Source organism: Pleurodeles waltl, chromosome 8, assembly GCF_031143425.1.
Source record: "Pleurodeles waltl isolate 20211129_DDA chromosome 8, aPleWal1.hap1.20221129, whole genome shotgun sequence".
NCBI lineage: Eukaryota > Metazoa > Chordata > Amphibia > Caudata > Salamandridae > Pleurodeles > Pleurodeles waltl.
Genome location: NC_090447.1, coordinates 769,636,224 through 769,652,136, shown reverse-complemented (window position 1 = coordinate 769,652,136; position 15,913 = coordinate 769,636,224). Strand labels below are relative to the sequence as shown.

The 15,913-nt window shown below is 44.8% G+C and overlaps 1 protein-coding gene across 3 annotated transcripts in view; it reads right to left on the bottom strand.

The window, feature by feature from the left end:
- Positions 1-15,913, bottom strand: part of PHKA2 (phosphorylase kinase regulatory subunit alpha 2) — a 512,688-nt gene that overhangs the window by 28,364 nt on the left and 468,411 nt on the right. For 2 of the 3 annotated variants that reach the window (XM_069205013.1, XM_069205014.1), the window contains one exon: positions 12,090-12,143. The exons of the other annotated variant lie outside the window; for it this stretch is intronic. In XM_069205013.1, the coding sequence (XP_069061114.1) occupies positions 12,090-12,143 (54 nt within the window). The remainder of the gene's footprint in view (positions 1-12,089; positions 12,144-15,913) is intronic. 3 annotated transcript variants of the gene reach the window in all.

The following is a 15,913-nucleotide window of genomic DNA, read 5'->3' as shown; positions in this document are numbered from 1 at the left end:
AAAGGCGGCAAGATTCACTCAACAAGGCTCTACATTCTAGATCTTCCAAGACTCACATTAATTTCAGTAGCACTTTAGAGGAAAGTCCAGTAGTGATCTACTCAAGCTGTTGCCAACAAACGTTACATATGTATTGCTAGCAAAAAAGGCTCATTGTAGTTGTATTAGGCTTGGTGAATTGAGATCAAATTCTACAACTTTTTAACCTTTTATTTGTTTTTAAGAACCCACTGTAAGTCCCTTAAAAATCTTACATTGCCCAGATGCTATGTGGCCTTGCATAGACAACAAAAGCAACATCTACTGTAGTGATTACACTTGAATATTGGGATGTGCTCATTCTGCTAATCTTTAAAATCATCAATATAAGACTGTTTAGATAATGCAGTTCCTTACATGGTCAGGCTGCCTCTAGATTTTACACTTGACAGACAGGCTGTCTCCTGCGTCAATGGTGTGTTCACACCATGTGGTTTGTCCAGGTGTACGGGAAAACACTTATGAGAACTGCCCTAAGAGATTTCTGAAATCTTCTTTTTGAGATTCAGAAAGGCCATCTGCTAAGACTTCCCCCTTCAATTGACCCATCAGCTGCAGTATTGGAGAAGAGATCAGGGAGAAAGTCACTCTCTTCTTTCTGTCCCTCATCAGTGGCATGAGGAGGGTTAAGTCAGCCCTGTCATAGTAGGGCTTTAGGCAGTTCGCATGAAGTACCCTGAGGGGACTTCTTGAAGTGCCAAGGTCTACTAAATAAGTGACATCACCTTTGTTCCACAATGGTGTGTGGTCCACTCCACTTGTCTTGGAAAGCCCTGGAAGCCACAGGCTATAGGACCCACACTTTCTGTCCTGGTTGGTACAAAGTTAGGACAGTCTTCTGGTCATGCCATTGCTTTTGCAATTCTTGGCTGGCCTGAAGGTATTTACTGACCTTCTTCATGTATTCAGCCATCCTTTATCTGAGGCCAAGTACATGATCCACTATGTCTTGTTTAGGGGGCTTCAGGGGTTGTTCCCATCCCTCCTTCACGAGAGCACGTGGACCCCTATCAGGGTGACCAAAGAGGAGTTCAAAGGGGCTGTAGCCCTCCCTTCTGAGATACCTCCCTATAGACAAAAAGGAGGCATGGTAATAGGACATCCCATCTCCTCCTGAATTTTTCAGAGTCTCATAATCATGCCTTTAAGTGTTTTGTTAAAATGCTCAACCAACCCATTTGTTTGGGGATGGTAAGGTGTAGTGAATGTATAGGTTACACCACACTCTTTCCACATAGCTTTTAAGTAAGCAGACATGAAGTTGGTACCTCTGTCTAATACCACCTCTTTTGGGAAACCCACCCTGGAAAAGATTCCCAGGAGAGATTAGGCCACTGCAGGAGCTGTAGTGGTTCTAAGAGGTATGGCCATGGTCCACTACCACCAGAATAAATCTGTTTCCAGAAGCTGTGGGACGATCTAGGGGGGCAACAATATCAATCCCTACCCTTTCAAAGGGTACCCCAACCACTGGAAGTGGAATTAAGGGGTCCTTTGGTGTGCCACCTATCTTGCCATTGGCTTGACAGGTGACCCAGGAGCGACAAAACTCCTTTGTGTCTTCAGACATATGGGGCCAGTGAAAGTGAGGGACCAGTCTGTCCCATGTTTTCCTGTGCCCAGGTGACCAGCTAGGGGAATGTCATGTGCCAAGGTTAACAAAAACTCTCTGTATTGCAGAGGTACTACCAATCTCATGGTGGCACCAGGTTTGGGTTCCCTAGGTTCTCAGTACAGGAGGTTGTCTTTCCAGTACACCACGTGGGTACCACTGACATACCCTCCTGTTTGACAGCTTGCTGTCTCAAACCCTCAAGTGTTGGACAAGTCCTTTGAGCCACACTTACCTCCTCCCTGGCAGGTCCCCTGCACCTAAGAGCTTAGCTGTGTCAGCCTGGAGTTCTTCAGGTGTGAGTTCTGTCCAAGGATTAGATTCCTCCTCCTCAAAGGGGGAATCATCAGTGGAGGGAGGGATAGGGGATAATTTTTTACCCTTTCTACGCCAGGTTCGTAATAAGGCCCAGAGTCCTTGTCCAGGTGAATCACACTCCTAGGCCACCTGTAAGGATATGTGTTTGTTGGCTCTGTTGAACACTTAATAGAGAAAGCTACGATTAAGAAGACCCTGTCCAAATGGCTTGCACACAACATTGCCTTTTGGGAGTTCCATGTTAAAGTATCATTCCCTGGGTGAAACTATAGAGTAAACCTACATTTATATCTGCATCTTTGCCACATGGATACCTATAACGCACTAACAAAGCCCTTCTGTGGAATAGATTTTTTGTCTCCAGGGCTGACACTAAATTGAGGAGTCTTGCAAGTTTTCATCCTGCCAGGCTCCACACTGCCATCTCTGTTTATTCATAATGTGGAAATGTGCATGCCCCAATAAGGAAGATGAAAATGTGGATTAGGGCACAAGTTCTGATAATACATTCAATGAATTGTAGTATTTCTATAGAATTTCATTTCATTGTAATGGCCCTAAGCGCAGGTAAGAGGTTAACCAGCTCGAGCAAAGGTGAGAGAGTGCATGTAAACAGAATGACCTAGGTCGGAAGTGCTGCAGGCAAATTTGACAAAACCTTGTTGTCTTTTTCTAGTTCAGGGAGTGAATTGAAAATCTTGAAATTGTAGAGTGTTATTAATAGAGAAACAATATTGATAATAACTATTTTCATAGTGCATTTGACACTGAAGTGGTGTTCAATATTCAAGTAATATGTTTTATTGGAATTAACATACAAAGTGTGACAGGCCTAATTGTTCCTATACAGATACATACATATGACCTACAGATCTCTGTGTAAGCATTGAGCCCATAATGCTGTGTTTCTAGAAAAAATTAATAAATTATACTTTCCTGTTACTGTCTTTATTACAAACAGCATAACCTAAACAGGTTTCCTAGAATGATAGAGTGATACAATGCTTATACATCAAGAGACAACCCCGGTTACTATCATTTTCATCCCAGTAGACCTGAAAATAAAGAGATGTATGTGACATACAACTAGCTCTGGAGTACAAAATTGCTAGAATGTTCAGAAGTAACCAAATGCATTCTAGCCTATTTTTGACTGCCTGGTCATCAGGCACCCAGGTCTTTTCAATCTTGTTCTCATTGGACGTGATAGATGTAGCCATTAATTGCTATTACAAGATTGATTAACAACAGAAAGTGTGTGGGCGATGGGTTATTATATCCTTTATAATATTAAATGCATCTCTGCTGTCCTATATGCAAAAACAACAGTGAGGTGCTGTGAGCCATCTGAGCCATAACTTTTTCTGATTATTTTTTGCACACTCATCCTTAGTAAGGATCCTATGCGGTCTAGATGCTACATGTCTGTTAACTAAAATGCTAAAGACTCCACCAACAATCTTGATTGTCTATTATTGATACAGTACCTCAAAAGACAAATCAGGTAGGAAACCTGATTGGCATAGTTTCGTAGCATCATTTTGCCCAGATATCCTCAAAGCTGCTTCATAACAGTGGGCTGTACCAGCAGGGCTATACTGACAGTCAAATCCAGATATTTTGGCATTGGTCTTATTCTTTTTTAAATTAAAAACACATTTCTTTATTTCAGATGTAGACTTTTAGTAAATATTGAACAGATATATAACTTGCCCTTAATTCTAGTGGGAATAGCTGCACCAGTACTAATGTTACAGAAAGCTTTTTTTGCTAAATGTAGGTGCAATTCTGTAAAATTTTAGGAGAATTGTGTTAACATTGTGAATGCAGATCTTTTTCACATCTGCAATCAAACAGCAAATGGCTGCCTTAGACAATTGTGAAAATGACTTAGATACACATTGCAATGCATAGTAATTTCTGTGGTTATTATATTACTGTGGACGAAAGAATGTCTGGTAACATGGTAGCAAGGCTTTATTCTGTTCTGCAATATAGCCTGCAGGATTGTAGGAAAGTACCCTCTTTCTTGGTATGGTTACCCCCTTTTTCTGCCTGATGTCAGTGTGTTTGACTGTGTTCACTGGGATCCTGCTAACCAGGATCCCAGTGATTATGCTGTATCCCAAAACTCTGTATTGCATCCCACAATTCGCACACTGGTGCCCCACTGTAAGCCCCTGGTATATGGTACCTAGGTACCCAGGGCATTGGGGTTCCAGGGGATCCCTATGGACTGCAGCATACATTTTGCCACCCATAGGGAGCCCAAGCAAATGGTTCTGCTTGACTACCATTGCAGCCTGCATGAAAAGGTGCAAGCACCCTTTCACTGACACTTTTCACTGCACAGGTCACTTATAAGTCACCCCTATGGCAGGCCTTTTGTCCCAGAGGGCAGGGTGCAAAGTACCTGTGTGTGAGGGCACCCCTGCACTAGCAGATGTGCCACCACAAACTCCAGGCCCATTTTCCCAGTCTTCGTGAGTGTGGGGACGCCATTTTTCACGTGTACTGGACTTAGGTCAATACCTATGTCCAGCTACATAATGGTAACTCCGAACATAGGCATGTTTGGTTTCAAATATGTTGGAATCGTACCCCAATGCTTTTTCCAGCATTGGTTGTATGACTGCATGCACTCTGGTGGCTCCTTAGAGGACCCCCCCAGTATTGCCAGTACAGCCTTCTGAGGTTTTCCAGGCAGCCCAAGCTGCTGCCACCTCACAGACAGGTTTCTGCCTTCCTTTTGCTTGAGCAGCCCAGGCCCAGGAAGGCAGAACAAAGGATTTCCTTGGGGACATGGGTTTTACACCCTCTCCCTTTGGAAATAAGTGTTACAGACTTGGGAGGGGTTGCCTCCCCAAGCCACTGGTAATGCTTTGAAGGGCACTTTTGGTGCCCTCCTTGCATAAACCAGTCTACACTGGTTCAGGGACCCCAAGTTCCTGTTCTGGCACGAAACTAGACAAAGGAAAGGGGAGTGACCACTCTCCTGTCCATCACCACACCAGGGATGGTGCTCAGACCTCCTCCTGAGGGTCTCTGGTTTTTGTCATCTTGGATTCAAGGTTAGCAGGGAACTCTGGGAGCATCTGAGTGGCCAGTACAGGCAGGTGACGTCAGAACCCCCTCCTGATAGGTGGTCACCTAGCTAGGTGACCAATCCCCCTTTCAGGGCTATTAAGGGTCTCTCTCATGGGTGGTCCAGCAGGATTACTCTGCAACCTCCACTTCAACTTCTGACCGAAGAAAATGGACACTTCAGGACACAACAAGCTGCAAAAAAGAAGCAAGACGCCTCCTGCAACATTGTATCCACGGCTCCGTCCAGCAACTGCAACATTTCCCCAGTCGTGCATCCTCTGAGAACAGCCTGTCTTCAGCCTGCACCAGAAAGAAGAAGGAATCTCCCTTGGGGTTAAGGAGTCACTCCCCTGCATCTGCAGGCTCCAACTGAAACGACGACGGCTGTGTGGATCCCCTCTCCTGCTGATCTGCGTGGATCCTGCAACACAGGTGGTGGACTGAAGTGGTCCCGACAGTCCTCTCTTCCAACTGTCCAACTTGGGTGGAGGTAAGCCCTTGCCTGCCTACGCAGGACAGTACCCATGTGCACTGTGTCATTTGCAGCTGCCAAGGCTTGTTGGCATCTTTCGCAAGGGATCTTCAGGCATCTTGAAGCTCCAGCCCCCAGCACTGCATCCTGCGACGCACAGCTCCCTGAGTGGTTCTCTGTGGGTGTGGAATCCCTTTTTGTAGTGCTGCGGGGGGTCCTTCTTCAACTCTCGTGTCCCCGTCCAGTGGGACTCATGTGGGTGCTGCCCGTGCTTCAGTGGGCTCTCTGTATTGCTGAGGGGCCCCTCTGACTCCCCCTAGTGGGTAGAGTCCACCTGGTCCTTCCTGGTCCCCTGCCGCTCCACTTTCCGCCAACCGCAAGTTAGGCGCGTGCCAAGGCTTGTCGGTGGAATCCGAAGACGCAAACCAAACTGTAATCCTCCTTCTGGGGTGGGACATCACCTGCATCCTCTAGGAATTCGACTTTGTCTTCTTGGGTGCAGTACTGACTCTCCTTCATCACGGACGACTCATCTCTAGCTCTTTCAGTCTGGTGGGTAGGGGGGCTCCTGCCCTTCCTAGACTCTGCTGTGCTTGTTGGGCTTGGTCCCCATCTTCCGCAGGTCCACTTGTCCAGGAATCCACTGTTGGTGTCTTGCAGTCTCTTCTGGGCTTTGCATTATTCTTCTTTTCTTCCAAGTGGGTGTTCTGAGGAATTTACAGTGATTTACTCCTGCTTTCCTGGTCGCTGGGGGGTGTTGTGGTACTTACTTTTGAGCTTTCCTAGTACTCCCCTCTACACACTCCACTTACCTAGGTGGATGACCGACTCTCGCATTCCACTTTTTTAGTATATAGTTTGTGCTCCCCCAGGGCTATTTTCCTCTATTGTGATTTTCACTAATTGTACTGTTTTCAAACTGTTTTTATGCCTATTTCTGCATACTAGTGTATATAACGTGTGTACAGGGAGTGCAGAATTATTAGGCAAGTTGTATTTTTGAGGATTAATTTTATTATTGAACAACAACCATGTTCTCAATGAACCCAAAAAACTCATTAATATCAAAACTGAATATTTTTGGAAGTAGTTTTTAGTTTGTTTTTAGTTTTAGCTATGTTAGGGGGATATCTGTGTGTGCAGGTGACTATCACTGTGCATAATTATTAGGCAACTTAACAAAAAAAATATATACCCATTTCAATTATTTATCATTACCAGTGAAACCAATATAACATCTCAACATTCACAAATATACATTTCTGACATTCAAAAACAAAACAAAAACAAATCAGTGACCAATATAGCCACCTTTCTTTGCATGGACACTCAAAAGCCTGCCATCCATCGATTCTGTCAGTGTTTTGATCTGTTCACCATCAACATTGCGTGCAGCAGCAACCACAGCCTCCCAGACACTGTTCAGAGAGGTGTACTGTTTTCCCTCCTTGTAAATCTCACATTTGATGATGGACCACAGGTTCTCAATGGGGTTCAGATCAGGTGAACAAGGAGGCCATGTCATTAGATTTCCTTCTTTTATACCCTTTCTTGCCAGCCACGCTGTGGAGTACTTGGACGCGTGTGATGGAGCATTGTCCTGCATGAAAATCATGTTTTTCTTGAAGGATGCAGACTTCTTCCTGTACCACTGCTTGAAGAAGGTGTCTTCCAGGAACTGGCAGTAGGACTGGGAGTTGAGCTTGACTCCATCCTCAACCGGAAAAGGCCCCACAAGCTCATCTTTGATGATAACAGCCCAAACCAGTAGTCCACCTCCACCTTGCTGGCGTCTGAGTCGGACTGGAGCTCTCTGCCCTTTACCAATCCAGCCACGGGCCCATCCATCTGGCCCATCAAGACTCACTCTCATTTCATCAGTCCATAAAACCTTAGAAAAATCAGTCTTGAGATATTTCTTGGCCCAGTCTTGACGTTTCAGCTTGTGTGTCTTGTTCAGTGGTGGTCGTCTTTCAGCCTTTCTTACCTTGGCCATGTCTCTGAGTATTGCACACCTTGTGCTTTTGGGCACTCCAGTGATGTTGCAGCTCTGAAATATGGCCAAACTGGTGGCAAGTGGCATCGTGGCAGCTGCACGCTTGACTTTTCTCAGTTCATGGGCAGTTATTTTGCGCCTTGGTTTTTCCACACGCTTCTTGCGACCCTGTTGACTATTTTGAATGAAACGCTTGATTGTTCGATAATCACGCTTCAGAAGCTTTGCAATTTTAAGAGTGCTGCATCCCTCTGCAAGATATCTCACTATTTTTGACTTTTCTGAGCCTGTCAAGTCCTTCTTTTGACCCATTTTGCCAAAGGAAAGGAAGTTGCCTAATAATTATGCACACCTGATATAGGGTGTTGATGTCATTAGACCACACCCCTTCTCATTACAGAGATGCACATCACCTAATATGCTTAATTGGTAGTAGGCTTTCGAGCCTATACAGCTTGGAGTAAGACAACATGCATAAAGAGGATGATGTGGTCAAAATACTAATTTGCCTAATAATTCTGCACTCCCTGTATTACTTACCTCGTAAGGGAGTATGGCCTCTATGGTATTTTTGATATTTGGGCCACCAAAATAAAGTCCTTTGTTTTTGTAACACTGAGTGTTTTCTTTTATGTGTGTAAGTACTGTGTGTGACTACAGTGGTATTGCATGTGCTTTACAAGTCTCTTCTAGAGAGCCTGGCTTCTAGACACTGACTACACTACACTAATAAGGGATACCTGGACCAGGTATAAGGTGTAAGTATCTTGGGTACCCACCACACACCAAGCCAGCCTCCTACATTGGTGGCAGCGGAGGGATAAGCACTTGCAATTGCCTTATCACTCTCTCACCTGGTGCTTTCCACAGGGAAGACTACTACTTACCTAGATGTATACATAGTACCTAGTGTAGAAAAGCTAGTCTCTAAAGTGTAGGTAGGCTGGGGTCTAGGCATAGCTCTTGCTTTAAACTTCTTTCTGAGAGACTAGGAGTTAGGTAGGTTAGGTACACCCTACACTATCCTAACACACACCATATCTGCAACTGGATACACCTCTGAGGTAATGGACTCTGCCTATGAGAACCTGACCTTCAAGGAATTGAAGGAGTTGTGTGCAGAGAGAAAGTTAGACATGGGGAGGCACCTTAATAAGATCCTGCTCTTAGGCCTTCTCCTTCCAGATGACCAGGATCAAGCTGGTAGAGCGGGAGTGGAGGAGGAAGAAGTAGACCTTAACTCCTCTGAGGTAGAACAGGACATTCTAGGCCTAGGGGAGGTTACCTCAAAGGATCATCATGTGCCCTTTACACTCAGAGAGCAAGCAGAAAGGGTTACTATGCCAAGGAATAGATCCACCTCTGCCCACTCTCATGTCACTCCAGTGTCTGATGGATCACACTGCACAACTCCAGGAGATGACTCTATAGATAGGGAGCACAGGAAACTGAGACTGGATGAGGCCAGGCTAAGGCTGCAGCAGCAACAGCTAGCCCTAGATAGGGAGGCTTTGGCAGTGGAGAGAGAGAGGCAGGGGTTGGGGTTAACACCCCAGAGTGGCAGCAGCTCGGGCTTCCGGGATCACAGAGTCAGGGAGGACTCCCTTGATTCCAGAAACCTGCACAAAATAGTTCCCTCATACAAGGTGTAAGTGGTTTGCTGTACTTGTAATGTTCAGAGGGTCCATAAAACGCAGTGAGCTGCTATCCTCTAGTTGTCCTTCTCTGACAAGGGAAAGGATGGACTTCTCACTGTCAGAGAAGAAGATGCAGAAAATTACACTATTCTCAAAACTGCTCTTTTAGATGGTTTTGGTCTCACCATTGAACAATATAGAATAAGGTTCAGGGAGACCCGAAAAGAGTCCTCACAGGATTGGGTAGACTTAGTGGCCTATTCTGTGAAAGCTTTGGAAGGCTGGTTACATGGCACCAAAGTGTCCGACTATGAGGGCTTGTACAATTTACTATTAAGTGAGCATATTTTGAATAACTGTGTGTCTGATTTGTTGCACCAATACTTGGTAAACTCAGATCTGACCTCTCTTCAAGAATTGGGAAAGAAGGCAGACAAAGAGATCAGAACAAGGGTGAGCAGGAAAGCTCACACAAAGAAAAGAAAAAGGAAGCAGGTAAGTCTTATGACAAGGGTGGTAACAAAGGTAAGAAAGAGTCTTCATCAGGCCCACAAAACCCTTCTGGGGATGTGTCTAGATCCTCTTCCAACAACAATCAGATCAAAAAGCCTTGGTGCTATATTTGTAAAAACAAAGGCCATAGGGCTGGAGACAGTTCCTGTCCTAAGAAAAGCACCAAACCTCCCACCACTACAACCTCTACTCCTACTAGTGCCCCTAGTAATAGCAGTAGTGTTGGTAAGACTAATACTACTAATAGTCAGTCCAAGGGAGTAGCAGGGCTAACTCTGGGAAGTGTAGTGGGGGGCTTGTTTAGTTAGGGAAACCACTGAGGCTATTTTAGTCTCTGATGGTGGCACTGACCTTGCCACCCTTGTTGCTTGTCCCCTCATATATGGACAAGTACAAGCAACAACCCCTAATCAAAGGTGTACAAGTTGAGACTTACAGGGACAGAGCTGCCAGTCTCACCACGGGGACTGAAAAACTGTTGTCCCCTGAGCAACACCTACTTGGTCACCAGTACCAAGTGACTGACGTCAACAACAATACTGTGAGCCACCCCATGGCAGCTGTTGATCTTAGCTGGGGGTGGGGGTGTTACTGGTCCTAAAAAAGGTTGCAGTGTCCACAGACCTACCTGTAGAGTGTTTACTAGGAAATGACTTGGAGACGTCAGCTTGGGCTGCAGTAGAGTTGGAAGCCCATGCAGCACTGCTGGGCATTCCTGGGCATATCTTTGCTTTGAGCAGGGCACAGGTCAAGAGGCAAAGAGAACAGGGAAACTTGGATCCTGAAAGTATGGACCAACACCTGGGTTGCGGTCAATGTGGCGGTCGAGCACCACATTACGACCACAGCTGTAGCGCCGCAGCAGGACTGCCAGGGCAGCGCTACAAGCAGCGCTGACCTAGGGAATTACGATCCCCTTCTCCACCAGCAATTTCATGGTGGTAACAGCGCCATGAAAAAACTGGCATGGGCAGTGCAGGTGCCCCCCTGGCCAGCCCCATCGCAATGTTCACTGTCTGTTTTGCAGACAGGGAACACTGCGACGGGTGCTTGGGCAACCTACGCACAACAGCATTGCCGCCGCCCCTACTATGAGCCGGAGAAAATGCTGTAGGTCGTTTCCCGCTGGGCCAGCCGGAAAATCCTAATGGCCCCGGCAGGGAGGCTGCCACACAGGTGACGACCTACCCGTCGGGAATTCGGCGGATGGGCTTTTCCGTCTGCCGAAGTCATAATCAGGGCCTCTGTCTCTCTCTCTCTCGGAATCCAGGCATGGCGAGGTCCATTCATCAGCAGGGAGACAAGTGTTTACAGTTCGTATTTTAATGTACCAATTATTTATAGACCTGTTGTAAACACAATACTGGCACAGGTTACCCAAGCCAGAATAATGATTATTATTAATTTTTCTGAATTTCTTGTGTGTGCTGTATATTAGAATGATACTCAATAAAAGATACAGAGAAAAATGCAAATGGAAAATTCGTAAAACAAATCTACAATGGTTCTCCCTGCAATATCATTTTTCTGTCATAACCATTTTTCTGTCATAAAAAGTCTGTATTTTGTTTTCCTCCTTAACTTAAACTGGAAAGTGAAATATGAAAAAACACGAAAACATACAAAATTGTTAAAGGGAAGGGGCTATTAAAGAACCTTGTCCTTGTCCTTCTGTGGGTTTCCATTTATAATTATACACTTTAATGTAATGTATTATGGTAGCTACCCTTCAGCTAAGTGCCGACTCACTAGGACCCATGGGTCTGAGTGATCCATAGCGGTCTCTCTCTTATAGTACACATCCGGTGCTTGTGAGCCAGCTTTGCTTGCATGAATTAACGTCCGGGACATCCTTGCTTCATTATTGATTACATAATTGTTTCAATGTTTACGACAATTGTTGATGTAGTTTGCTGTCTTTGCCATCTTAGTATGGGTACTTTGCAAAAAGTGCACTTTTTTTTTACCCTGGAAGAAGTTAAATTCAGTCAAGTAACACAATAAATAAAATGAATAAATGAAATGAAAAGAAAAATGAAACAGGAAGCATAATAAATATCAATTGGGAGAAGAAAGGGTGGGAATACAGGGAATTTCCCCTGTTTACAGAAAAACCGAGGGCGAATGATCCAAGTAAAACAAGCAGACACGGATATAGATTACATTGTGCAATTTGTATTTTCCCTTTCTTATTTTTTAATTTTAATATTTATGCAGCAATACAATAATTGAACCATCAATACCTACATCGTCCAGGAGACCCAACAGCGATATCACAAGAAGCAAACATGGAAAAAATATAAAAGGACGACCAGGCTCGGAGCCTGTGTGGCTGGGTCTACAGGAGAAAGGTCAGAGGAGGGACACAGAAAGAAACATTGCTGCAAGGCAGAGAGGGTGGGAAGGTTTGATTACCGTGGACCTGGCGGAGTGAATGCTGCTGCCTACAGAGTGGCCGCCAGAAAAGAACTATAAAACAAGACAGAAAATGCAAAAAATAAATGAATGATAAGGATGATAATGATCACGGTACAAACAAAGGCATGCAATGGAAAATGTTCAGCTGGGAAACAACACACACCAACACAACGGGGCCGAGCTATAATGAATAAGCTGAAACGTCTCGGTTCGCTATGCTTAGCTTGTCTTTTCTTCACTTAGAACCCCCTCCATATGCACGAGATAATTACCATCACTACATTGCCTCTGCACAAAGCGAAAGCCAATCAGGTTGTATTTTGAATGACATAGGTGTCCAACCATCATCCCAATTTCATTTTACTTTTCCAACTTTGACTTTCTAATTTAAAAAGTAATTAATAAATCTTGGAATGCACTTAAAAGGTCAACTTTCAAGGTAGAACCTATAAATAAAACAGTCACTTTAACTACATACAGTGTAACCATAATTTCTCCCTTCTTTAGTTAGCTCCACTGATTACTTTTGGGTTGGTAAGGTCCCCTCTATTAAAATAGAGAGGTCCCGGGAGCTAACAAAATTACATATCTGATGTAACTGAAACATAGCACACATGACTAAAGTACAGTGTAATTGGAGGTTTAAAGCCATACATCTAATTCGATTTTGTGTGAACAGTAAGCAATAAACATTATTTTTTCTTAAACTGACTTATAGTGGTACTGGGGATTTCAAAGACATTTTTAAGATGAAAAGATTGGTTTCTGTCCTGTGTAGTCCGGACATCCCAAGATTTTTGACTGCTGTCTTTTTTTTAAAGAAGCACGTGGCAATGCTTTGTCCCGATTTTGACCCTCCAACCTCTATATACTTATTATATGCTGTAAGAAAGTCCATCCACTCAAGGTACAACACACGATTGTCAACTCTGCAGTATTCCAATTCAGGCTGACCTTGCCGAGGCCACTGTATGTTCGTATTTCTCTGTCAGTACAGCCTCTCATCGTAGGCTTGGCATGACACTATGTGAGTGGGAGGAGGGAAATACTACTAATAAATCCACTATAAAGTATTAAAAATGGACAAGGCACCCTGCTTGGTTAAATGTGTACTCTGTTATGTGTTTCCAGAGGAATACATTTTCATGCAGTCAGACATATCTCATGACCTTTGTATGTGGCACAGTAAATTGAACGCAGGAGGACTTATAACAGTTATTCATGAAAGGGCAGAAGAGATATTGAAATGCAGTGAGTAGATCTACATATGATGAAATGACGCTAGCCATGTGTTTTGTATATGCCCTGTGAAAGCTTGGCATATCAGAGCAACTCACAGTACTTGGGAAATCTCATACTGATGAAATATAGGGAGCAGGATACAAACAGAACAGTCAGGGATTGGTTCTTGCTTATCTACCAATGACATGCAAACATGCTTTCTTTTCAATATAATCCTGCACTGACTCGCCCCCAGATTAGGAGCAAAAAATAAAACCCCATACTTTGCATCTCGGAAGTACCAGTACATCTGACCTACTTACATCTGTAATAATTTTCTTGAAATGACAACCAGAATTGCTGATGGATTTGATCTGCTTTGGGAGAATACAATCTTCTATGATTCCTGCCTCTTGGACCCATATTTACAACTGGCCTGCGCAGGCGGTGCGTCACTTTTTGTGACGCACCATCAGTGCAGGCAGCACACCCATATCTACAAGGCCACGCAAAGTCACTTTGCATGGCTTTACATTCTCTTGTGAATATGGAGTAAGGCAAAGCAGCGCAAGTTGCTGGTTTGCCTTACTTTGCAACATGGAGGCGATTCCCACGCAACAACCCTGGATTTTGACCCATTTCCAGATTTACAAAATTTCGTAAACCTGGGAATGCATCAAAAATCTACACCTCCCCATGGGTGGCGTAAGAGTGACGCAACAGGGAGAAAATTCTTTTTTTATCCTCGTTGTTTCCTCTTTCTATGTGTGCTGCATCCTAGGAGGACTTTTCAACATGCTGCCTAACTTGGGGAAGGCGAACACACAGATGCAAGTCCTCACATGGTACAGAAGTCCTCACATGGTACAGAAAGTTGTGCCTCCCTATCCATATTTGCCTTTTTCTGGCCTGTCCTGCGATTTTGTCTAGTTTGGAGTAGGGCATCTGGGAGCGAGTGCAGGTGAACTTTTGAACCTTCCCAGTAGTGCAACAAGATCTACTGGCCATAAAAAGTACAACAAGTGTTCCCTAGCTCACAGTTAAGGGTAGCTGCTGCCCATCACACTAGGCTGGGTGGACAGTCAGATATGCTCCAGATGGCCAGACCTATTCGAAGGTCAGCACCATCTTCAAGAAGGCTGAGGATGGGCGATCAAAATTCTAGGACTGAGGGTTGTGACCTGCATTACCCCAATGATTAAGTTACTTACCTTCGGTAAAGTTGTATCTGTTAGAATATTCCCCTGGTGTGAGACAGGCTCCTGACCCTTTTGAGCAATCCTTCTGTGTGCCTCTAGATGGTGTAGTCCATGTGGCGTCGTTTGTGTTGGAAGTGATGTGCGAAGTGCCTTTATAGGTGCCACTCCAGCATGCTGACGTCAGTTATTCACTGTTTTCCCCCATGGAGCCAAGCTGAGGAGGTGACGACTAGTGTGCCAAGTAAGATCCTATAGGATCTCTGTACTCAAAATGTATAAACAGTCCACAGAATGGGGAAGATAGGAAGATTGGTAAGGAACCTGTGGGATACAGTCTCTACCAGATAAGGCGTTACAGAAGGTAAGTAACTTGTTCATCTGATACAGACTTTTAGCCGCAAATTCCTTACGTCAGAATAGATACCAAAGCAATCTCTTGCCTTAGGTGAGCCTACAGACAATGATACTAAGAAGTCCTGGAGGACCAAACGGGCAAAATGCCCATCTCTCTGGACCTGGTTGTACAGGCAGTAGTGTTTGGCAAACACATGCAGTGATGGCCACGTGGCTGCCTGACAGATGTCTAGAACTGTGACTTCTCTAATAGCACAGTGGCTGCAGCTTTGCCTCTGGTAGAATAAACTCTTAAGCCCTCAGAGGGATGTTTGTTGGTAACTGCGCAACAAACCTTAATGCAGAGGATAACCCATTGAGCGATGGTTCTTTTCTGAACTGCCTTCCCCTTCTTCACCCCCACAAACACAACAAGGAAATTTGTTTGTGCAATCTATTTAGAAGAACCACACTCTTTTTGGGTGCAGTTGGTGGAGTTTCCAGAAACCAGGGTCCTTTGATCTCTCTGCATCTCACAGATGACCGCTTCAACCCAGAAATAAAGCATCTGTCACCACTGTGAGCTCTAGGTGTGGAAAGGAGAGGGGTCTGCCACTGGCCCAATTGTGGCCCAATTGCGGTCCATGAGCCACCATTGACCCAATCACGGTCTGAGAGCCACCACTGCAGAGCTTTTGCGGTCCCCCTCAATATCTGGACCAGATCAAAGAGATTTCCATGCTGCTGTGCCCACTGTGTTTTCAAATTCCAAAGCACAGACTGCACATGCCAACAGGTAAATTTTACCAACAGGATGCAGGAGGCAATGAAGCACAGCAGCCACAGAGTAAGTCTCACCGAAATCCAGGACAGAGGCTGAAACATCAGAAACATATCCCAAATAGCCTGAAACCTCTGTCCCAGAGGATAAGCTCAGTGCACTGTACCCCGAACAGCTCGGATGAAAGGGAGTGTCTAAGAGGGAGTCAGGTGTGACTTCAGTATGTTTACAGTGAACACCAGCGAGTGTAGGAGGTTTGCTGTACTCTGGAGGTTGGAGATGATTGC